This window comes from Catharus ustulatus, chromosome 11 (assembly GCF_009819885.2).
Source record: "Catharus ustulatus isolate bCatUst1 chromosome 11, bCatUst1.pri.v2, whole genome shotgun sequence".
Taxonomy (NCBI): domain Eukaryota; kingdom Metazoa; phylum Chordata; class Aves; order Passeriformes; family Turdidae; genus Catharus; species Catharus ustulatus.
In genome coordinates this window covers 21,935,570-21,959,409 of record NC_046231.1, presented here as the reverse complement: position 1 = coordinate 21,959,409, position 23,840 = coordinate 21,935,570, and the positions used below count along the sequence as shown (strand labels likewise).

Sequence of the window (23,840 nt, the reverse complement as noted above, 5' to 3'; positions counted from 1 at the left end):
TGTAATTGCAGGAAGGGGGGATCAATAGAGGCAATCGTTTTCAGCCATGTTAATTGTAAATACAATTGCTCCAAGATGTCAGCCTCGTTCTTCTCGCTCCCAGAATCATCCTAACGGATGACAGAGTCCAACTTTCCCATTACAGCTGTTCGTTCCTTTAAGAGGTTCTCAATCAGGTCTGATCAATCTGTCAAGATAATGCATAGAGTAAGTAAGACTCTTCCAAACACAAGCTCCCAATCAATAGCCTGGACCTGCTTAATGAGGAGGGGCTAAAGCCCAGGGGGAGGCACAGCCCCAGCTCCTGCTTGGCTCCACAGCCAACTTCTCCAAGGGCCTGGGAGCAGCTCCTGACAAGGACATTGTTTATGCTGCCCCCACGAGCAGCACCCCTGCACACCCACAGTCCCACGGGCTCTGTGGGCAGACAACAGCTCAGGTTAACAGAAAACAAGTGCCAAGAAAGGCTGAACTTGTAATCACATCCCCCACACCTTCTTAATCGTGCAACAGACCTGCAAGCACTAATTAATCATCCTTGGAGGAGATGCCCGAAGATGCAAACCTGTCTGGGGACAGCTGACAGCCAAGAGCTTCCCTGAGACTCCTCCCGTGGAAATTCCTCCCCATGTCTCAAGGAGGGACAAAGTGCACAGGGGAGCCAGCGCTGGCCCAGTTATGCTGGCCAGCCCTGCCAGTGCAGGGGAAACAGAGTGGGACGCTGGCTGGAGGCTCTCCAGGGAGGGAGGAACTGCCAAGGTGGGTGAGGGAGCAGCCAGAGATGCTGCTGTCCAGCTGCAGTACCTAACTCCAGCAGCACAGGCACCTCGTGCACACCTGGGTCACCTGGCTGAGAGCCCAGAGAGGGGGAAAGCTCCAGCTCTGACTGTGCTTGGGCACTCCCCTACAGCATCCAACATTCTCTTCTCCCTCACCTGTGCTGCAAGGACCTGCCAGCACAGGAAACCCACTCCTGGGCAACTACAACTCCAGCTGCAGAGAATCTTCCAGATGCCCGGAGTCTCCCCAGGGTGACACAGGCGCTGCTGTCCATGGAGAGCACACGGGAGCGTGAGCATCGATCCTACTAATTATAGTGCTAAAACAAAGCACCAGCAGAGCACATTTCCTATCAGCTGGCCTGTAAAGTGCTGCCCTCAACCTTCACCCACGGCAGCCCTGCAAGGGCACCTGTGCTGCTCACCTGTGCACCTCTGACCAACAGCCACCAGCACACAGTGACCTCTCCTGTGACAGCCAGCATGTGAGGGGTGGCACCCAGAGCTCCTGTGCAGCAGCCAGAGCTCTGAACCAAAGCCTGGACTGGGGAGATTCTGATCCTCAGGAAAGCACACAGTTTTGTCACTTCATATTTCCATGGATGCTGTCATCCCTGAAGAAACACAGTGGTAAAGCTGCACTTTTGCCTGCAAAGCACTTATGGACAGCAACAGGATGGAGTGATGAAAAAAGAAAAAAATAATAATTGTGCCAGAATGCAGCAACATCACCAAGGCAGAGGTTCAGGGCTTCCAGCCCACTCCTTTCTCAGTGCTGGGAAAGGCAGGAGCTGAGGAATTCAGGGAGCCTCATCTTTTCCAGGGTCAGGAAAACAAATGGGGAAAAAACAACTGAAGACAGTAACCATAAGCAGGCCTCACAAAGCCACTGCCCAGACCTTTATAACATATTTTGTACATCTACTTGAAAATAATCAGTTCAGCGTGAGTTGCTAAGCTGTGAACACTCAGGTGAACTAAAGCAGCCTGGGAATATGGAAAAACACTGGATAAAAAGTAAATTATGTAATCAAAAGGTCTGGGGGGAACCTGGAAAGACAGCAGGATCGAAATCTGTTGTCCATACTGTAATTGTGTAGCTGCTGAGTGATTGAAGAGGGCTTTCTGCAGCACAGAGCCAGGCTGGGACTCTCCACAGCCCTGATGGGCTCGTTCCTCCAGCAGGCACAGGAACGATCCCTGTGCTAGCAGGGCTGTCCCAGGAGGCTCTGATGGAACACACTCCTGGGTCTTGTGCTGACAGGGCAGCTCAGACTCAGCCACCAAACCCCTCTGTGTGTGTGGAGCCTGCTCTAGGGACTGAAATCCAAATGCAATTTCCCCCCATGTGAAGTTTTTGGAGCAGAACCAGCAGTCTCTGAAGGAACAGCCTGAGGAGTGTCTGGCAGCACAGTGCCCTGCCCCACACCTGGGGCACCAGGTGTGCCAGGCCCTGTCCATCTGCAGGGCAGGACCCCAGCATGCACCCACCCCATGTGCAGCCAGGACTGCTGCAATAATGCACCATGAAACCATGTGGGACAGGGAAGCAGCCACAGAACGCCAGCCTGACCCAGGCTATTTAATAAAACACTATGGACACAGATTAACTCCCCTCGCCCAGGATTTATTGCTCCATCCATCTCCAGGGAAGCTGTGATGGACTGAAGCTTTCCTTGTTTCCATACTGCTTCTTTATAATTTCTTACAGCACTGTACCACCCTGGCTCCCAGCAGATAACCAGAAACAGTAACAACAATGCACAAAAACCATTTTTCAGTCCTCTCCATAAATCACAGAATATCAGCATCAACACCATGGAGGACACAACCTCCCCATGCAGAAACCAACAGAGATCCATGGAAAAACAAAACACCCAGCTCATCCTTTGCCCACAGCCCACAGCAAGGATTTTTCAAGATCAGGTGATAAGGGAGGAAGGAAAACTAAAGGATGGTGGGATGGACTAATATGACAGAAGCAGAAAGAGGAAATACAAAATGCTCCTTGAGTCCTGAAGGTGAGCTGAACACCAGCAGGGCAGGGGAGCGCCCTGGCAGTGGCACAGGCTGCAGGGCTGGGCACCAGCCTGCCCTGGACATGGGGACAGGAGCACCAGCTGACTCCAGACCGTGCTGCCAAGGTAAGTTCGTTAAGTGTCTGTGAAACACAAACAGAACACAGAGCACCACGGAAATGCCCATGAGAAAATAAATAATTCTTCATTCAGTGAAAGCTTTGGATTGTATTAGACAAAGCCTGGGGCAATGTAATGAAAGAGGAAGATAAAAAGAAATGGAATAATTACTCACAGAATGAGGCAAGAATCCTGCTGGAAAAATATGTATGGAACTACTTATAATTAAGAACCAAAATAATGTCTGCACACAAAGGGCTGAATTAAGGCAACCTGCTACTTCCTATGTTCTAGAAGGACACTAATGTGTCCTAAGAACTGAGCACAGAAATTCATGCAATTGCTCCTTGCAACTACTCTGTAAGGAAAGGCACCAAGCTCTGGGGGAGGAGAAGCCTTCCAAACACAGCCTCCTCCAGATTCAGCTGTGAGACTCTGCAGTCCTTGGGCACGTCCTGGTTCCCAGCAGGAAGGACACACCAGTGACACACAGCAGCACACCTGTCTGCCTCGTGGATCCTGTGCATGGCCTCCAGGCAGGCTGCAGCCCAGGAACAGTTGGGTTTGCTGCTCTCTATTTCCTGTGCATACCTAAAACCTAATTCAGCTGTGGTGCAATTCTGCAGAGGGATCTGCAAGAGAACAGAATGGCTTGGGCATTAGCTGCAGGTGCTCCCTCCAAGACAGACTGCAGCGAAGTTCCTGCTATGTGGGACCATGGAAAACACTGACAGGCAGCCAGGGGTGTCTGTGACACAGACCCCATGACACAAAAACATCATCTGCAGGACTCCAAAGCCTGTTCACCTCTCCCACCTATGGTCACAGCACGCTTGAGAACTCGCTCTGGGACAGCAAGTCCCCTCTCTGAGGGACGTCCAGCATCTGGGTCCTTTCCAGCACTGCTGCCCGTGGTCGAACCCAAAGCTGGGCACTGTCCTTGCTCTGTGCCTGCTCCCAGGGCAGGACCTGGGCTCAGCAGCATCACCACAGCCCGTGCACCCTGCACACAGCCCCAGAGCACAGCCGTGTTCCCAACATGACACACCTCCACCGAATCCCAGAGCCACTCAACAGTCCCAGAAATGTGTGCCAAGTGAAGGAAATCAGAATTTTCAAACTGTGACACTCCGGCTTTGTGCTGGAGAGGAAGGAGGCGAGTGTCACCTCCAGGCAGAAGGGGTGACCCCAGGAGAGCTCCTTGCTCCTCTGCTGACCCTGCCTAAAGACCCTTCACGTGACACACCTGCAATGACCACAGCAACAGAACACAAAGGAGGGCTGACCCAATGACCAGGACCTGCTGAATTAGGAGTTTCCCTGAGCACAGGGGGCTGCATGGAGACAGGGACATGAGGAGCCCCAGCAGGAACCAGACAAGGGGACAGACAGCTCTGGAGAAGCTGACCAGCAATGGGCAGGGGAGCAGCCCCACACACAGGGTCCCTGGGGCTGTGTGAGCCATGGGCAACCAGGGCAGCATGGCTGTTAGACAGGGCAGCATGGCTGTGTTAGCCATGGGCACACAGGCTGTGTGACTGTTATCCAGGGCACCCAGGCTGTGCTAGCCATGGGCACCCAGGCTGTGTGACTGCGTTAGCCAGGGCACCAGGGCTGTGTTAGCCAGGGCACCCAGGCTGTGTAGCTGTGTTAGCCATGGGCACACAGGCTGTGTGGCTGTGTTAGCCATGGGCATTGAGGCTGTATTAGCCCGGGCACCCAGGCTGTGTGACTGTGTTAGCCATGGGCACTCAGGGCTGTGTGAGCCATGGGCAACCAGGGCAGCGTGGCTGTGTGAGCCATGGGCACCAGGGCTGTATTAGCCACGGGCACCCAGGGCTATGTTAGCCAGGGCACCCAGGGCTGTGTGAGCCATGGGCACACAGGGCTGTGTGGCTGTGTGAGCCATGGGCACCAGGGCTGTATTAGCCAGGGCACCCAGGCTGTGTGGCTGTTAGCCAGGGCACCAGGGCAGCGTGGCTGTGTGAGCCATGGGCACCAGGGCTGTGTTATCCAGGGCACCAGGGCTGCTGCTGGAGCCGCGGTGCGGTGCCAGCCCCGGAGCTGCCGCCAGGCGAGCGCTGCTCTCCTTCCCCACCAAAACCCCCGAGGCCTCGCGTGCGCGCTAACCACAGCCCTTTGAGAGCTCGTGTATTTACAAACTGAGGCATGCTGGAATCAAAGGGGATACCATATGACATAACTCACATTAAAATGTCAACAGGCTGACAATTTATAGAGTCAATCCACCGGAGGTGGGGAGAACTAAGACGCGGTAATTGTTTAATTCCCGCTTAAACCAACAGCAGCTTCGCCTTCAAAGCAGCACCGCGTGCACGGCCTCTGGCTGCTGCCAGCCCCGGTGCCAGCCTGGCCCTCGGCCAGCACGCATGGAGGCAGTGGCCTCAGCCATCCACTGGCACCAAGCACGGGCTGGGGACATGGGATGCAGCTCCAGCCCACCCCATGGCAAATATTCACCCTCAGCACAAGGACAAGCGGTTTTTCAGGAAGGCACAGTTTCTCTGGCCAGGCTCTGGTGTCCATTCCCACACCTGGCCACAGCACACCTCCTCTGGAGGGGACACAGCAGCTGAGCACTCCGGGGCTCCAGCAAAGGAGCCAACTCACCCAGGCCTGGGACTGCACAGCCCTGACCCCACTGAAAATACCACAGCACTGAACAATGAGAGGATGGAGCGTCCCAGCCATAAACCCCCTCCAGGCACATGTGAACTTTTTACCCCAGGTAGATGGCAGCAGCTTTGCCCACATCAAATGCTGTGGTGTTCTGTGATACTGCACACCAGCACCCTCAGCCCGCCGACATCCCCTGCCCACAGACAGGCTGCTGGCAACGTGTCTTCCAGCCTGCAATAAAGCATAAGGCAGGCAGGGGAGGGAAATGTGCACCACTGGGAGAAATTTTACCTGGATAAACCACAGCCAATAAATTTTCTATAAATGCCAGCTAATGCTGTCCCTTGGAGAGCACTGGGCAGGGACTGCCGGGCTCCAGAGCCCTCGGCACAGCCTCGCTGTCTGTACATAAACAGTAACACCTCATTCTCTCTTCTACCTCATTAACTGAAACGCATTAAAACAAGTGTGCACTGGGAGCAGCAAATGAGACTGTTAAACCAAGCTGATATAATCCTCATCAGCTGTGGGAAATGAGCACACATCCATTACACTGAATCAAGCCGCCAACTGCGACTCATCGCGGATGTTGAGACCCCAGCAAGACGCTCTTCCCCCGCAGCTGTAGCAGACAGCTCAAACCCTGCCTGCAGCACTCTCTCATGGGGCATTCCCCGAGTGCTGGGGCTGCATTTCCATTCCAGCAGCTCCCCAAGGCACACAGCTGCGGGCTCTGGTCCCGCTCTGCAGCCAGCGCTGTGTCCAGAGGGAATCTGCTCGGTGCAGGAACCACCCAGCTCCTCTGGTACCCAAGGAGGACAGGAGGCAGCAGGGCAGACACACACAACACAGGACGTTTCCCCAGCCCAGTGTCCATGGGACATGCCCAAGCAGTGTGACCACACCTGCCCCAAGGGAGCAGCGGCACAATCACACCAGGGGAATACACCACAACACCCACTGGTAAAGCCCCAGCACTGACAGCACTGTGGCCACAGCTGCCCCATTCCCCAGCTGCTGAACGGGGCAGTCTCAGCAGAGGAGCTGTCACACAGTGACCACTCATGTCCAGCACACAGGAGCAGCTCCACACAAGGATATGGAACTGCTCCCTTTTCATGCCTTCACGAGCAAAGACTTGCTTGAAATATTGAAGAAATGTTCATTTTGCCTTCCCCCTGAGGAGGCAGAGCAGGGAGCCCTCCTGATGCTGCAGGAACCAGACAGACCACATCCACCTCAGACAGACAGACAGACAGACAGCACTCTGTGCCCTCCACCACCTTGGGTCTGAACTGCTGACCTCACCAGAGCAGCTCAGGTTTCCAGACTCTCTTTTCCTGATGTCCAGCAGAGCTGATGAGGCAGGCTGGGGTCCCCTCTGCCTCGCCCCAGCCCTGTGCTGGGAGGAGATCCCCTTGCCTCAGCCCTGCACTCGCAGCAGGAATGTAAACAACGCTTCAATCCTCACACTGCTATTTCAGAGCTTTTAGCTCAGCAGAGCTATCACATGGCGTTTCCCCATGCAGGCTGTGCTCAGTGCAGAGCAGGCTGCCTGGGACTCGCTCCTCCCTGTGGAACAGGACACCCTGGGGTCTCCCTGGCAGCTCCCAGCAGCCTGCACAGGCATTTTGAACGGGGTCCATGAAGTCTGTTTAACCAGCATGATGTGTGCAACAGAATCACAAAGAAACAGGCATTTAAAGTGACATCTGTTGGATTAATTAGCTGTGTAATTAGCCTCCCCTCTGTGGAGACAGGCTTTGTTACTGCTGCCTGAAACTTCCCCAGGTGATTCTCTTTGTATGCATCCTTCCAGCACAGGGAGGAGCAGAGGGGGTGAGACGGGGCTGGACTGCCCCGGGAGGGGCACACAGAGCCCAGGGCAGCTCAGGGCAGTACCTGGGTCACAGAGCCCCAGCTGGTACAGCTCTGTGCTGGAACCCGAACGGGAATGTCCGTCAGCCTGAGCACACCCTGCAGGTCTGCGCACAGACGAAAGGCAGGGACACGAGTCGGGCATTTATATCCTCCTCAATTAAATCAGAACATCTCTGTCTCCTGCAAGCACTCTGCACCTCCTCTGTGAGCCCAGAGCTGACAGAGGGCACACAGCAGCCACTGTGCTTCCACCCAACCCAGCAGCACAGGAAAATCCTGAGGCACTCTCCAGGACAAAGTGAGGGCTCAGTGAGGTGTGCCCCTGCCTTAAAGCAGAACCAGAGGGATGTGCTGGGCTCTGTCCCACAGCCCTGCGCTGCAGGCACCAGCCCTGCCTCTCTGCCAACGCTGCCTGCAGCCAAGGATCTCCCAGCAGCTGCAGCCAGGCTCACCAGGGCTGCCCAGCCATAGCCCTAGGCTCAGCTTGCACAGAACCTGTTGCACAAGTACAACTTATTGCCTAATTTGACTTGCAGAACTCGGCTGCCACGTCACAGCACAGGAGCGGGATTTTTACGACTGGCAAGAAGGGGAAAAAGCCCATAATGGTATTAAGTTATGTATCATGCATACATTATTGATTGTAATTGAACGAATTCCCTATGAGATAGCGAACAGAAGCTCCATGCTGCTTCCACAGCAGTTCTGGGGGCCCTGTTACAACAGTTTGTTAGAACAGGTCAGTCAGAGCTGGGGAAGGACACACAGCATCCTGCAGCCCGGTGTGCTGGCACAGCCCAGGAGAAGCCAGCCCTCCACGCCAGGTCACACAGGGCAGCTCAGGAAGGCACCTCCAGGCTCTCAGAGCAGAGATGGAGGCTAATGAGTGCCCATCCATTATTGAACGGGTCGTCGCCAGCCAGCCTGCAGCTGCAGAGCTGCTCTTGGCCAGGGCTGCAACCCAGGGCAGCCAGCCCTGCCCAGCCCACCAGGACGGGAGCTGAGCACTCCGAGCACTTCGAGGCATTCCGCCTGTGTTGAGGAATCCATCTAATCCAGCTGGACAGCCTGAAATGCCAGCTGAGCTCTGGGTTCCAGCCCAGGCCGGGAGCTGCCAGCCTGTGGGATGACAATGGGCACGAACGTGGGTGACACCAGCCAGGGGACAGACACTGGGACACACTCCTGCTGCTACAGAGGCCAGGGAAAACTCAGATATACACATTACAATAAAGCCTGACAAGGCGTTTTTCTGTTTGATTTTTTTTTCCTGGTGTTTAGTTTGTTTAGCTGGGTTTTGTAGCCCATTCTCCTGAATATTTTGAATTATAAACCCTGTTTGAGGGAGGCTTTTAGCTCCGTGTTCTGGGGAGCTCCTGGCCCCTGCTGTGAGACCAGGGCTCCTGCTCCAGCTGCACTCCTCACTCCTTTGTTATTTACGCTGCTTTTACAGGGTGGTTTCTTTACTAAGCTGCTGGCTGCACATGGCTCAGCACTTACTGGAAAACTTGAAAGAAAACCCTAAGTGACAGAGGCCCATAAATAAAACACAGAGCAAGCAATGCTGCATGCTCTCAGCAGTTCTGACTCCAACCTTTCAAAAAGCAGTGCAGAGAGAGGAAAACTTCTGTGATCCTGCACTAACAGATTTTGGCTTTCAGTATCTAAAGGAAGGTAAAAATGTCTTTTAATGCCAGGGTGATGCCATGGAGAAATCTGTCACTCAGGGGAACGTGCAACCCCATGGAGGAGGTGTCTCAAAGGGTTAACTGATACAGAGAGCTTTTTGTATGAAAATACTTGTCAATCCCAACAGGACCAAAGGTGCTGGATCCTAAGGGTCCATTCTTCTCATACTGGCAGTTCACAAATTACAAATTTATCCAAGACTAGAGGATGCAGATTTGAATAAAGGTTTTGGAGACCATCTTTAAAAACAACTTTGTAGGGAGACTTCACTAAGTATTTATTTCCCTTGTTAAGCTGCCACTGGAATTTGTCTTAAACCTTGTAGGAAATCAGCTCAAAGTCCCTCACATGCTGCAATTTAAATGGGCTTCAGGCACAATTTGTGTTGCTCAAGAGTGTAATTCAGAGCTCGGATGCTGCATCTGTATTCCAAGAGATAAACTTGCAAAAATAAAGCCAAAACACACTGAAGGCAGACAGCGAGTAAATCAAAGGTTAACAAAGCTCTAAATCTCCTAATGAGCATGACAGACTTTCTGTGAGCAACTTCACCCCAAGAACCTTAAAAGGCAGAGATGGGAGGAAGTTTGTGATAAAAATCAAAACCCAAACACATCTCCTTTGTCCACAACACTGTCTGGGTGTTTCAGCACTGAATGAGCCCAGCCCCAAGCAGAGCCCTGGGCTGGTCCCCAGAGCCTTCCTACACTCAAGTTCTACAGGGAACATCTCCTGTCAGCCAAGTTTTGGGATGAGAAGACCCAGCTTGACCTTACTGCAGAACTATGGCAAGACTAGTTCACACCTATCCAAATGCAGCACTATTTTATTATGCCAGTAGTTCCCAGAGCACTGGAATTTCAGAAATTCCCAAGTTCTCCTCCACCCTGGATTCCTGTGTCAAGCCAACTCCAAAGCCAATGGGCTTTACCCAGGTCACTCCAGCCATCTGCCATTCCTGCAACTGTCACAGCTTTACATCTTAGTGGCCCACTATTTTTACCTTATAGCTGACTTTTAAGCTTGCTTTTAACTCTATTTTTGGATCACTTAGAAACACAGAAACCCCCTGTATCCTTCCAGTCCTTTTTCTCCACTGTGGAAAGTTAGTTTTCATTTTGTCTCCTGTTTCTCATCCTTCACCTCCCTAGCCCTGCCCAGACCTCTTCCCCAATCAGTTCATGAAGAATCAAAGCCCCATGGAATCCCCTGTCCCTGCAGCCCAGCCCAGCCCTGCCTGGCTCCTTCACACAACTGACAGTGCTGCAAGAACCTCTCTCCCAAAACTCTGCTTTTCCCCTTCCTAACCCATATGCCTCCTAGGCCTTTTCTATTACGGTTTCTATCAATTTGCTGGTTCCATGCTTTGCAGTTTCTGGCCCACACTCCTGCCAGGAGCCCCTGCTCCCTCCTCGGGGCTCCTCCACGTGAGACCACCCGTCAGGATCCCTCCTCCATACAGAGCAACCTTTCAATTCTGCCCTTAAACACATGAGAAGATTCTCTCCTCCTTCCCCTCCCTGTGGTACACAGCCTTCCTCTCTTTCCCTCCCTCCACATGTAATACTTTCCTATTTGATCACACTGGACTTTCTGTGGACTTTGGCTCTGTTTTCTCAGGGGTTGTAACATTTAACACAAGCACCTCAGGTGCTTTTTGGTAACTCCTCTACGACCCACATACATCACACCCTTTACTGTATCCAACAGCAGATCACCGTTTTCACATAATTTTAACTTCAGAGTTAGCTACCATCACAGCAGGTATTCCTTCTGCCTGGTTCCACTATGGAAGGACATGGAATTTGAATACATTATCATTCTGTAAGTACATCTCATACAATATTCCATGCATCCTCTGGGATTGAGATTTTTTGGGGTTTTCCAACAGGTTTCTTTGAGAATGGTGTGGCTGGTAAAGGAGACACAAGCTCCTGTGGGAGAGGGGACAACGCTGCTCCGTGGTGGAGCTGAGGCTTTCTGCTGGGTTGAGGTGCACATCCTCCTGCTCTTCTGTCCAAGCCAGCACAGATCCACAGCTCCATCACCACTGATATTAAAGGGTCATTTTCCTGCACACTCCACATCTCTGGCTAACAAAGAGCCTCTGTGCATGGTACCATGTAACCCAAACCCTCTCCTTCAGACTCCCTATTCCCCAAAAAAGTGAACTCAGCACTTGGAAGCACTGAAAAGGAAGACACTGAATGAACTCATTGAAGGCACTTGCTGGCAGTCTGGCCAGCAGCGTGTTTCCTCAGTAGTTCTTTGTTTAAACTTCTTCTGAGCTGCACATTCTGAACTAGAGATTGTCAGGAAGTTGTAGGAAATGTCCAAACCTGGCTCTTTCTCAAGCACATTAATTCCTTCTGGAAACTCCACCTGTGCAGTAGAGGCTGGGAACTTGTGCCCAGCCCCTTCCAGATGTGTGGAATGTGCTGCTGTGCTCCACACAAGGAGACAAGGCTCCAGGAGCTGCACCTGCACCCAGCCAGCACACACCACGTCCAGCTGTGGCAGGAAGGGTCTCCAAACCCAGCATCCCCCTCCAGCCACAACATCCATCTCAAAAATGCAGTGCCATGCCCTGACAGTGGTGCTCCTGCTCTCAGGGAGCCCCCCAGGATATAAACCCCCTCAGTCACCCATCTCAAAAATGCAGTGCCATGCCCTGACAGTGGTGCTCCTGCTTTCCAGGGAGCTCCCCAGGATATAAACCCCCTCAGTCACCCATCTCAAAAATGCAATGCCATGCCCTGACAGTGGTGCTCCTGCTTTCCAGGGAGCTCCCCAGGATATAAACCCCCTCAGTCACCCATCTCAAAAATGCAATGCCATGCCCTGACCGTGGTGCTCCTGCTCTCAGGGAGCTCCCCAGGATATAAACCCCCTCCAGTCACAAAATCCATCTCAAAAATGCAGTGCCATGCCCTGACAGTGGTGCTCCTGCTCTCAGGGAGCTCCCCAGGATATAAACCCCCTCAGCCATCTATCTCAAAAATGCAATGCCATGCCCTGACCGTGGTGCTCCTGCTCTCAGGGAGCTCCCCAGGATATAAACCAGCCCCCTCAGGCACAGGCACCACATTACTCCAGCAAGTGCCAGATATAACAACAGGATTTCACTTCAGTCACAGAATTTTAGGGGGACAGCAAGGAATTGGGAGCACACAACAACAAAGGAAAGGTCACCAGACCCTTGCAGCTTTTTTGCCAGTGCTCTCCCCTTGCCCCTGGCAGGGAAGAAGCTGACAGAAGCTATTGCAGTGTGCAGGACGAAGATGGCAGCAGAAGACTGGACCTTCTCCCCTGGCACTGGGAGTGCTGCAGGAGAAGACTGAGAGCTTCACCCGACTACAGACTGACAGTGTCTCCAGATCACATTTTCTGGCAGCAAGTAACACTGACAGAAGTGGCACTTGGGCAATGCAAGCAGCCAATAACATGTGATTTAGGAAAAAAATGGCAAAAGCAGCAGAATAAGGAGGATTGTGTGTGATAAGCCCAGTGTGTGCTCTCACCCAGCAGCATCTGGAGAGGATTTTCTCCAGCAGGCAGGGAAGAACTCGATTACATCCAGTTAACTGTGCTCTAAACTGATTATGCATGTGCCAGGCTAATGGATTACATTAGCAAGAGGAAAAATAACATCCAATCAATCTCAATTTACTGCAGACCACACCAAGGCCTGAGAGAAGAGAAACCATTCTGTGAACTCCCCCCAGTGCTGCTGCATCCCTGCAGTTCTCAGCAGACATGGCATCACAGCTGCTCCAAGGGCTGGGAGCTGGGCTGGGCTGGGCCAGGCTCACCCACAGAGGCTTTTCCATGCCCTCAGCCCCTGGTTCCAGCTGTGCTGGAGCAGGACACTGAATCCACCATGCAACCTCTGCTCCCAGCTCTCCCCAGCCACACACTGGAAGGCCAACACGTGGAGCATTCCAAAGGAATCCATTACTCTGGAAGGTGTTATCCTTCAGCTGGTGCTCCCTGCTGCTGTGTCAGAGGCAACACAGGGCTGCAGCAGCACTGAGACTGCCCAGGCCTCTCACAAACCTGAAAACTGACAATTACTCTTTGCCTGCACAAGGAAAACATCCTAGGAATCTTTATTACAAAAACCTATGTCTGTCTCCTGACGATAGTGGAACTTTTTTCTCCTTTTTTCTTCCCTTAGTAAGTGAAGTCTAGTGCCTCAATTGTTTTTCCCCACTGGAACTCACTGCAGATGAAAGGCCTGGATTAAAAAAACTTTAAATCTTTGCAATGTATACTTAAAACAACAATACTGTGTGAAAAAAATCATAATACAGTTTTCAAACAGCTCTCCTGTACCCCAAACTGACCTCCACAGAGAGATTCTCCTCTCTCCTGCCCCAGTTTCCAAGCTGTGTAACTCTCTCAGGTCTCCTGCACACCAGAGAGCAGAGGTGTGTGTGCAGACCTGACCATTTCCAGAGCCAGGCTCTGTTGGGTGAGGCTGGATCCCAGCTCCAGATGGAGCAATCCCTGTCACAGCCATCCTGGCTGAAACCACGAGCCCAGAGAAACACAGCCCTGCTCCGAGCAGCTCCCACCATTCCCAGGTTGGTCCAACAACCACAGCTCAAAGTAAACCTTATATGATGCTCCTGATTATCACCTTCACCCCTGAATTCGCTGGAAGTGTTAAATCCTAGGAAAAACTACAGGAGTTTTGAAAACGTGATGTGGGTGGGTACAACAGAGCTCAATGTCAAGTCTTAAATTCCTGTTACATAAAGAAAAGTTTTCCAAGAAATAATTAAAAAGTGCAAGGTACACTCTGTGTGTATCTAAAGAAACCTCAGCATATTTAGGGGAAAGCAGGAAGAAAAGGAAGAGGACAGAAGGAAAATAAAAGAACCTGTGAGGAATGAGCAGACAATGAGCGGGAGAGCACGTGTGAACGGAGGGGATGCGGCTGCAGAGATTTATGGCAATTCGTACCTGATTGTTCATACTAAAGCTATTATGGGATGATTAGAGAAAAAGGTGAAGCTTTAAGTCCAGTGAAAATCAATAGAAACGTCTGGAGCAATTCTGCTGCACGAGTGAAAGGACTATTTACTGTATCCGGAGCTCCTCTTGGGTTACAGCCCACAGGGTTCGGGCCAGGAGGGGAGGGGGCTGGGACCAGACGGATGAGACAGGAAAGAGAAGATGGTTATAATGGATATAAAGATAACAACACAAACGGGGAGGGCTGGCAGGAAAGGTAAAGCCAACAAGACGGGAGTGGCAGCCCAAACAGCAGCGCATGGAACCACGCAGCGCCTCGACAGCGCGCACACCACGGCTGCTCCTGCAGCCCCTGCCCAGCACTGACCTGCACACAGCACAGCAGCCCTGCAGCCCCCTGCCCACACCCTGCAGGGCTGTGCCCACTGCTCCTCCTGCAGCCCCCTGCCCACACCCTGCAGGGCTGTGCCTGCACACCCAGCACTGACCTGCACTCAGCCCTGCAGCCCTGCAGCCCCCTGCCCAGCACCTGGCAGGGCTGTGCCCACTGCTCCTCCTGCAGCCCCTGCCCACACCCTGCAGGGCTGTGCCTGCACACCCAGCACTGACCTGCACACAGCCCTGCAGCCCCCTGCCCAGCACCTGCAGGGCTGTGCCTGCACACCCAGCACTGACCTGCACACAGCCCTGCAGCCCCCTGCCCAGCCCCAGCACACTGAGCACACCAAAGCCTCCGAGCGACACAGAGTGACAAACTCCCATGGGAAAGAGCCAACAAACCACAGGCAAACCTCACACCCTGCACAGCTTTTCCAGCAGTGGTTGTTGGTGCTGTGCAGGGTAGCACAGGTGCAGTGCTGTAAGACACACAAGCCCCCTCTAGGCACTGTGGTGTGAACATCTACTGGCCTGAAGCCTGGACAGCCAGTCCCTAGCAGGACACAGGCTGGAGAGCTCGCAGTGAGATTGGGTGCTCTCAGCAGCTCATCTCCAAAGGGTCACAACCCTCTGTGCCTCAACACAGATTCTCCTTGGAAAACGAAAGGAAACAAAGCAAAGCCAAACCTTACCTTATAGAGCTTCAGGCTGGCCTCGTGCCTCGAGTTCACGGTGTGCAGACGCAGCTTCTCCAGGCTGTTGGTGTAGTAGTCGCACGCATTGCATTTCAGATGGACTGGGTTCCCTATGGCCACGCACTTGAGCCTCCACTCGTTGGCTTTGCCCCCCTCCTTGATGTGTGCCACCAGCTGGTATTTCTGCACGTGCTTGTCCGTCTTGCAGTGCAGCTGGAAGTTGGCCTTGAGCTGCGTGTTGTAGCGGCACAGCTTGCACTGGTACGAGTCCCCCATCACCGCCTTCCACTCGTCCTCGGGGAGGCTGCGCTCCACGTTCATGTGCAGGCCCAGCATGTCCAGATTATCTGTGGTGAACTTGTTGCACACAGCGCACTGGAAGAGCTTCAGGGACGGGTCATTGGTTTGTGTGAAACTCTCCCCCAGGTTCATGAGCTCCTCGGACACCAGCTGCCCGCCGCCCAGCCGCATGTCCAGCGGGATCTCGCCACCCACTGCACGAGGGAGAGAGGGGAACAAGGCTCAGAACGGCTGGATTCTTCCAGAAGATAAACACAGAGCAGAGCATGAGCTGCTCCCAGGTGCCACCTGTACCCACCAACACCCAGGCAGAACACACAGCCCCGTGTCTCCCTCCACCCACCCCTCTGTGCTGCTGGTCTGCACCAGAGCTGAAATAAAAAGTTATTGCAGCCAGCACAGAAGGCTGGGAACAGACTACTATCACCTTTGCTGTGCTCTTGCTGAAGGATCACCCAGCCCAAAGGCGGCAAGAAAAACCCTACTGACTTTGAGAGGATGAAGAATTCCACAGCACCATATTGCAAGTTTCTGTGGCCATTTCAAGAACGGCATTAACACCTCATTCTGGTTTTGCTGCCTCTCTGGAGAAGCAAATGCTACCTCATGCAATAGCTAAGCACAGTCCCCACCACACAAAACAAAGGCCAGCAGTCCCAAGCCCAGGTGATGGCCACATCACAGGGTCACCACACTGCCATCACAAGCTGGGAACAGAGCAGAGCATGGCACGGACAGCAACCTGAGGAGTGCCACTCCTGCACTGGTGTATCTCACCCCTTCTCCAAGAGTTCAGAATGGTGAAGAATGTTCTAAAAACAGTTTTGACAAGGTAAAAACAACTAAAGAGGGTGTGAGAGCATGTCCAGGAGAGCCAGGAGGAGCCTGTGTTTGTCAGGCTGACTCTTCAAACCAAGCTCAGCTCTGGTCACTCACAGCTACTGAGCACAACCAGGCTCCTACCCACACCAGAGCACCTGAGAGAGGCAGACAGAGAAACTCTGAACAAGCACAGAGACAAACCACGACTCCTGTGCCTCTTTGCTCTCTTTTTCTGTTTTTAAGACATTTATGCTCTTTCTACAGCTTTTTGGTATTTCACCTTGACTTGAAGGCATAGCTCAGCTTCCTATGAAAGGAACCAGGTCAACAATTCCTCAGTTAATCAGAAAAGAGATGTTATTTCCTTAACTTTTCATTTCCTGTGTTGCAACTTTCTTGCTGAGAAGCAAATGCTCTTTAAGATACTCTCTTCTGAACTCACCATGCAGGAAAAACCCAAAAGCAGACTCTTGTGAATTATTAATGTTGTGCTCAGTTTTGGACAAAGTGTAAGAATCTGCTCCACTTCTCGCCAAGCTCAGAGTGTGTGTGTCCGAGTCAGAGGGGCCAATCTGGTGTCAAGTGCTGATTAACAGGGGCAGGGCCTCCCTCTGGAACCCTCAGTGTGGGATCTGCAACCACCAGTGCACAGCTCACAAACTGCTCTCCAGGCAGCCCACGGACATCCAAGGCCCCGTCATTTACTCGAGGAGTTAAAACACTCCCAACTTACTACAGCTGCACCGTGTTTCAGTAAGGAGGGGCTCTGAGCCTCAGAAGCCTCCAGTCCCGTCTGTCACTGGCAGCAGAGGAACACCACCCCTTCCACCCCTCTCAAACCTGCTTACCTCGTCTTCTCAAGGCAACACAGCACGGAACAAACCTACCCCGAACAAATACACCTGCCTTTGGACTGCCAGCAGGTGACTGCACCTTCTCTCAAAGCTATCCATCAAACTACTCCCACTCCTCACCAAACCCAGAAGTTCTCAGCAAACACTGCAGTTAGGATGCTTTCCACAACGAGGAAGAACATTCAGCACCATGGCATTCGTAACCCGTGCCTGCTGTTCCATTAACTCCCTAGGAAAACTCTTGGAAAATGTACTAGAAAAGCCACAAGGTGAGGAAAAACTGCTCTGGGTGAACACAGATGAGAAATCTGCACTCTGCAGCCTCCATCCTTGACCACCACACGAGAGGAGCTCATGGGGCCACAGTGCCAGACCCCTTTGCTGGCTCTCTCGCACGAACACGGCGCAAACCCCTCCAGCCTCACCTAGAGATGGAGCCATCGTTGCCATGGGGTTGGTGGGATCCAGCTGGAAGCCCCCCATCATGAACTGTGCATCTGAGGAAGTGCTGTCCATCTTCATGTTGGGAAGGTTCATGTTCTGCGCCAGGTAGTACTGGTAGAGCTCGGCCTCGGCGGGGGACGGCAGGCTGCCGAGGCCCAGGTGCCGGTTGTGTTGGATCTGGGACATGTTCTGCTGAAGCAGCATCATGTTGTGCATGTGCTTCTCACTGGTCATGTGAATCCGAAGGTTTCTGGCCACGTTGGTCTCGTAGTCGCACACCTCGCAGCGCCACGTGGGTTTGGTTTTTGGTTTGGTGGGGGAGGGAGCCCCACAGGTGCTACCGATGTTGGCGGCGGCCGCCGCCGCAGCTGCAGCCGCGGCCGCCGCCGCCCCCGCCGTGTGGCTGAAGACTTGCTCTCCCCCTCCGTTCTGCAGGTTCTGCATGTTGTTGAGATGCTTGTCGGACTGCATATGGATACTGAGGTTGCCTTTGGTAGTTGTGGAGTAGTTACAGACCTCGCAGCGGAAGGGCTTGTAACCACAGGTGTAGCTCTCGCCCCGCGCCAGCCGCGGGTGCGGCTGCCCGCTCTTGCAGTAGACGCAGGAGCCGCCCGGCTCGGGATGTTTCTCCTTCATGTGCGCCTCAAGCGTCTGCTGGTACTTGTAGTGCCAATTGCACTTGGGACACTTGAGTGTCTTACACGAGTTGCGAGAATGCATCATAGTCATGTGGCCGCCCAGGGACCGCGAGGAGCCCAGCACCGTGTCGCACTTTGGGCACTCCACGCCGCTGCCCGAGGGGCACTCCCCACCCCCGAGTTCACAGAGGGGGCCAGCATGCTGGTGATGGGAGATGTAGCTCCCGTCCTCGCCCTCTGCACTCTCATTTGGTTCTGGTGCTGTGGCATTGTCTTTATTGGCACTTTCATCGATGAAGTCCAGCCTCCTGCTGCCCTCGGCCACACTGGCTCCGCCGCCCTCATTGTTAAAGCTTAAGTGATTCCTCCTGTTTGCACCATCAAAGACAAAGGAAGAAGCAGAATTAGAACTAGTAGAAGCCGTGCCCCGTGACAGGGTCTGGAGCACGTTAGGCATTAAGGGAGAGTTAGAAATGCTTTGGTTTGAGAGAGCAAGGTCCTTTTTGCTGCTGCCACTGCCTGCCACAGCCCCAGCGTCCTCCTGGGGCCGGTCCTCCAGTTCATCCTCCAACTCGTTTGGAAATAGTCCTTTGCAACCCTCATCATCCTCATCTTCTTCCTCTTCCTCCTCTTCCTCTTCCTCCTCCTCCTCTTCCACATCCTCCTCCTCCTCCTCTTCCACCTCCTCAGCTGGCTCCACCTTTTCCGAGAGGCTGTCCTGGTCGTCCCCCTCCTGCTTCTCCCCGCCTGCCACCCCAGGGTCCTTCCCCTCCGAGCATTTGGTGGGACTGGAAGCCAGCGGGCCCAGGGGGACTGAGGTAATGGGAGTCTTCAGAGCTGAGCTGGTCAGCCCACCCAGGTTGAGGAGTGCGCTGGGGGCCAGGACACCCGCTGCCGGCGGCGGCTCAGCTCCGCCGGCCGCCCCGGCCTGGAGGGCCTGCTCACCACCTTCCATGCAAATGCCACTGAATTTACCATAAAAACTGTGTCCAGGGCCTATGAGGTTAGCTGTGGAAACGAGAGGGTGCTGAAAGGTTTTGTTTTTTGGTTCCAGAAAGCTGACAAGAGGTTCCTTGTCTTTGCCTATCCCTTGGATGATAGCGGAGATGTTCTTATTGCTAAGAATTTTCCGCTCCTCCTCACTCAGAGTCATTCGGTGGTCGTGCACGGCATGGGTCACGAACGAGCGGACATACCCAAAGGAGAGCTTGCACAAGAAACACATCAGGATGGGCTTCCTCTTCCCATAGAGCACAAAGCCATCGAATTTGGACAGGTCCACATTGTTGGGAACATCTTTGGATACGCAGGAGCTTTTGGCAGAACCGTCGCTGTTCAGGTAATCCTTGTTGCTTTTGTGTCGCACATCGAAGACGCGGAAGCTGTGCAGGACGGGGCTGATGCCCGCCAGGGCTGAGGTATTCGGGAAGGCCTGGTCTGAGCCCTCAAACCACTTCCCGAAGGATGAGGCTATGTGGAAAGTGTTGATGATCTGTGGGTAGACGGGAGCGGCGGCGGAGGGCTCTCCCTGCTTGGGCAGAGAGTTGGGGAGCAGCGAGGGGAGAGCCCCGCTGCCGCCGGCACCCCCGCTCTGCACCAGCTGGCTGAGGCTCTCCACGATGTAGGCCGAGCCGTCGGGCTGGTAGACGATCTCGCCGGCCAGGTTCTCCACGTCGCTCTCCTCGTCGCCGTCCTCGCTGCTGTCGGTGCCGCTGTCGGCGCGCGGCGGGCCCGGGCGGGCGCTGGCACAGCGGTGCTCCATGTAGCTCTGCAGGCCGGCCAAGGAGGCCGCGCACTGCCCGCAGCTCAGCTCCTGGCCCGCGGGCTCGCTGCCCGCGCCGCTCTCGGCGCCGCGCTCGGCCAGCGGGACCCTCAGGCTGTCCAGGGGGCTGCAGCTCTCCGCCGGCTGCTCCATGCTGCCGGCCGGCTCAGGGAGGTGCGCGCTGCTGAGATCAGTCCATTGCTGGTGCTGGGGAATGCCGCACCCATTGTCCTTCCCGGGGATGACGGGCGAGTCACAGCCTTCCATGGCAGGGCCGGCACGGAGCGCTCATTGCACCCGGTACGGCTCCGACCTGCGGGGGGAGAGAAGGAGACAGGCGGTGAGGCAGGGTGCTGACTGCGGGGGACTCCCCACGCCACGGGGGCTGCTGTGCCAGGAGGGCAGCCCGGCCTTGGGGAAACTCTGCTGGCAACCAGCAATGGAAACGTGCTGGCAGCAGCAACACAGGAGGCAAACTGAAGGGGCCTGGATGGTGGCAAAAACCTCCTTCACACCTCTCCTAAAGGCAGCCAGTAGGAAGATTATAGGACCTGCACTACCACCCCCAAGACTTTGGCTCTTCAGAAAACAAAACATCTTGGGAAAGCTTGTGACAGAAACGAGATACGACAACAAAACACTTCTGTGGCTTTACAGCTTGGTAGAACTTGTATTCTCTGTCTCTCTCTAAGGCAGATGCTGGTTTTGGGGTGTTACCCCTCTGCTAACGGCTTGGGGAGCACAGACCTGTGGGGAGCACCACGCAGGCACCCAACAGGAGACACAACCCAGAGCAACTCACAGCCAGTTTGGGGTAACAGCGCTCAGGATGCACAGGAGACATAACTGCTCTGCTCTGGACAGAGTTTAAACAGAGAGATGTCAGGAGAGAAACCAAACAGGAAATTCCAGATCTGACAAGGGTGCATCCTGGGGATTGGAAAGCCGTCAGCCCACCACGCTTCAGGAGCTTCCCAGGGATCCTGCAGGGCTCAGCCTCCACGCTTCCTCCCAGCCCTGCAGACAGGCAGAGGGTGCAGGTCCTGCAAGAGGAGGACACCCTTCCCACGACTTCCATTCCACCAAATCATCGTGACTGGAGGATTCCCAGGACTGCCAGGCAGTCAGCAGGCCTGGGCTGCTGCCCATGGCCAACATCCAGGGCCCCCTGTCATCGTGACCCTTTTTGCTACATCTGGCCAACGACTCCAGTCCTGCAATCCTAAAGGAGTCCTGCAATCCCAACAGAGCCCTCTTCAGCTCATGCAGAAAGTGTGAGGAGAACTGGAAACCTGCCAGAGAAGACACACCAGTTGCAAAGCCAGTGAGGTGCCACAGCAGCACTGTGTGAACCACCTGAATTAGTTCACACAAAAGAAAATTGAGTGATAATCAGGGTTTTTTTTCTGGTCTCACTATCTCCCAGTTTATTTTCCTTTACTACACAAAGCCATCCACACTTTGCTGATTTCTCTAATGTGTTTGTACTTCCTCTTCACATTTGACTTCTGGTGACGCTCGAAGAAAAAGCATTTGCAGCGACCACTGAAGGCAAAGTCACACTCCAAAGCCCACGAGCAAGGATGCTGCAGAACAACGCAGGTGCAGCAGAGACACCACTGGTGTGATCACACACAGGTTACTCCAGAACCCCTCCAGCCCCACTGTCCCTGGGTTCTCTGCCATACACAGCTGCCTCTGCAGTTGCACTGGCAATAAACAGGGATTTGCTCTGCACTAACAGTCATCTGCTGCACTGAGAACAAGGAAAAGCAGAATCCCACTGCCAAAAGGCTCTGGGTTCTCAGTCAGCCACTTTTGCCCCCCTAACCTAGACTGTGCTCCAGCCATGTACCAGCTCCTGCTGCACCAGCTCCCTCCCTGGATCACCCATCCCAGATCCTCCTGTGTCCCCACAACACGCCTCCTCTCTTCCTTTTCACTGCTGCTTCTGCACTGCCAACTGCAACCCAAATTAAACCAAAACACACCCAATTCAGGGGAAAGGAGGAAACAAACTCCATAAGCCTCATACTTTTGCCAAGTGAAGTTTTAGGAATATCCATGTGCACTTCAAAGCAGAACTTGGAATGAGAACACCCTACTAATTCGTTTAGACATGGAGTGTTGTGTAGGCCAGCACAGCCAGTCCTGGGACAGCCGGCCAGGTGAGGCACGGCCAGGTGAGGCTCGGCCAGGTGAGGCACGGCCAGGTGAGGCATGGCCAGGTGAGGCACGGCCAGGTGAGGCTCGGCCAGGTGAGGCATGGCCAGGTGAGGCTCGGCCAGGATCACAGCAGCTCTGCCACCAAGAGCTCCTGAGTGGCAGGAGCTGCCTGACTGACAGCCAGGCCGGAAGGGTTAGCAGGGCTGGAGGGGCGGGAGGGTTAACAGCCTGATTGGAAAATCAATGTAATAAATGCTTGGTAAGTTACAGGAACATGCGGGAAGAGGAGGCCACGATTGATAAAGGACTGCAGCTTTGATGCTGCACTGGGGACTTGTTTATTGACAGGAAAGCCAATCTCTCTCCCGGCCCGGCCCGGCCAGGCAGACCCGCACGCTCCAATTAATTGGTGGGCTTTTCTGCCTTGGCTGCCTTTAACAGCTCTCCCCCACTCACTCCAAGTTAACCAGCTCAAGATGTGCTGTGCCAAAGGAATCTTCTCTCCACTCCCTTTCCTCAGCACAGAGCAGTCCTTACAGGGCATGTGGACAAACCCAGAGCCAAAAGGGCCAGCCCAGGACCCGGACACAGGCTGAGCCCCTGCACCAGCCCAGGCTCTGCTGATGGCTCAGTCACCATCAGAGCTGCTCTTGAAGGGAGCACAAGCCATGAAAATATTTGTTTCTATTCACACAGAAGCTGCAGGAATCATCACTTTAAACTGAAAACAGCAATTTCCTTGCTAAAGCAAACGAGGTTCTAAGCAGAAGTACAATGCAGTTATTAGTCCACTATTGAGCCCCGAGTCTTCCAGCACCCTGGACCACCTGTGTGGGGACAGACAGCGTGTGAGAGCTCAGATGGACAGACAGTGGTGCCTCCACACCTCCCACTCGCTCCCCCTGCCGCCCTCTCTGCTCTGTTTATCAGCCAGTCAATAAGAAAAGGTAGTTCTTACTTAAGGAGGCAGAAGTCAACTCGTCAGGTCGATCAGCACTCTGTCTGTAAACATGGTTTCCCGTAAAATCAATGAACTCCAGTTACAGAGAGAACAGCCTGAGTGCCAGAGACTCTGCGCTCTCACACTGCCCCAGTGGCAAAGAAGGGCTCTCCTGCTCCCCTCTGCAGCCTCACACCCCAGCACTGCCATCCCACCCTGCCTGCCCCTTCCCCATGGCACCACTGCACCTTGGAGCCCCTTGGAGTCCCTTCCTCACACCCCAGCACTGCCATCCCCCCTGCCTGCCCCTTCCCCACAGCCCCTTGGAGTCCCTTCCTCACACCCCAGCACTGCCCTCCCACCCTGCCTGCCCCTTCCCCACTGCACCTCACAGCCCCTTGGAGCCCCTTCCTCACATCCCACCACTGCCATCCCACCCTGCCTGCCCCTTCCCCACAGCCCCTTGGAGCCCCTTCCTCACACCCCAGCACTGCCATCCCACCCACCCTGCCCCTTCCCCATGGCACCACAGCACCTCACAGCCCCTTGGAGCCCCTTCCTCACATCCCATCATTGCAATCCCACCCTGCCTGCCCCTTCCCCACAGCACCCCACAGCCCCTTGGAGCCCCTTCCTCACATCCCACCACTGCCATCCCACCCTGCCTGCCCCTCACGGTCCCTTGGAGCCCCTTCCTCACACCCCATCACTGCCATCCCACCCTGGCCCTTCCC

General features: G+C 54.1%; 1 protein-coding gene across 5 annotated transcripts in view; it reads right to left on the bottom strand.

Moving 5' to 3' along the window:
* ZFHX3 (zinc finger homeobox 3) overlaps positions 1-23,840 on the bottom strand; it is a 380,864-nt gene that overhangs the window by 59,661 nt on the left and 297,363 nt on the right. For all 5 annotated transcript variants that reach the window (XM_033069696.2, XM_033069700.2, XM_033069697.1 and 2 more), the window contains 2 exons: positions 17,582-20,313; positions 15,178-15,674 (listed from right to left, as the gene is read on the bottom strand). In XM_033069696.2, coding sequence (XP_032925587.1) covers positions 15,178-15,674; positions 17,582-20,267 — 3,183 coding nt within the window. In that variant the 5' untranslated portion in view covers positions 20,268-20,313. The remainder of the gene's footprint in view (positions 1-15,177; positions 15,675-17,581; positions 20,314-23,840) is intronic.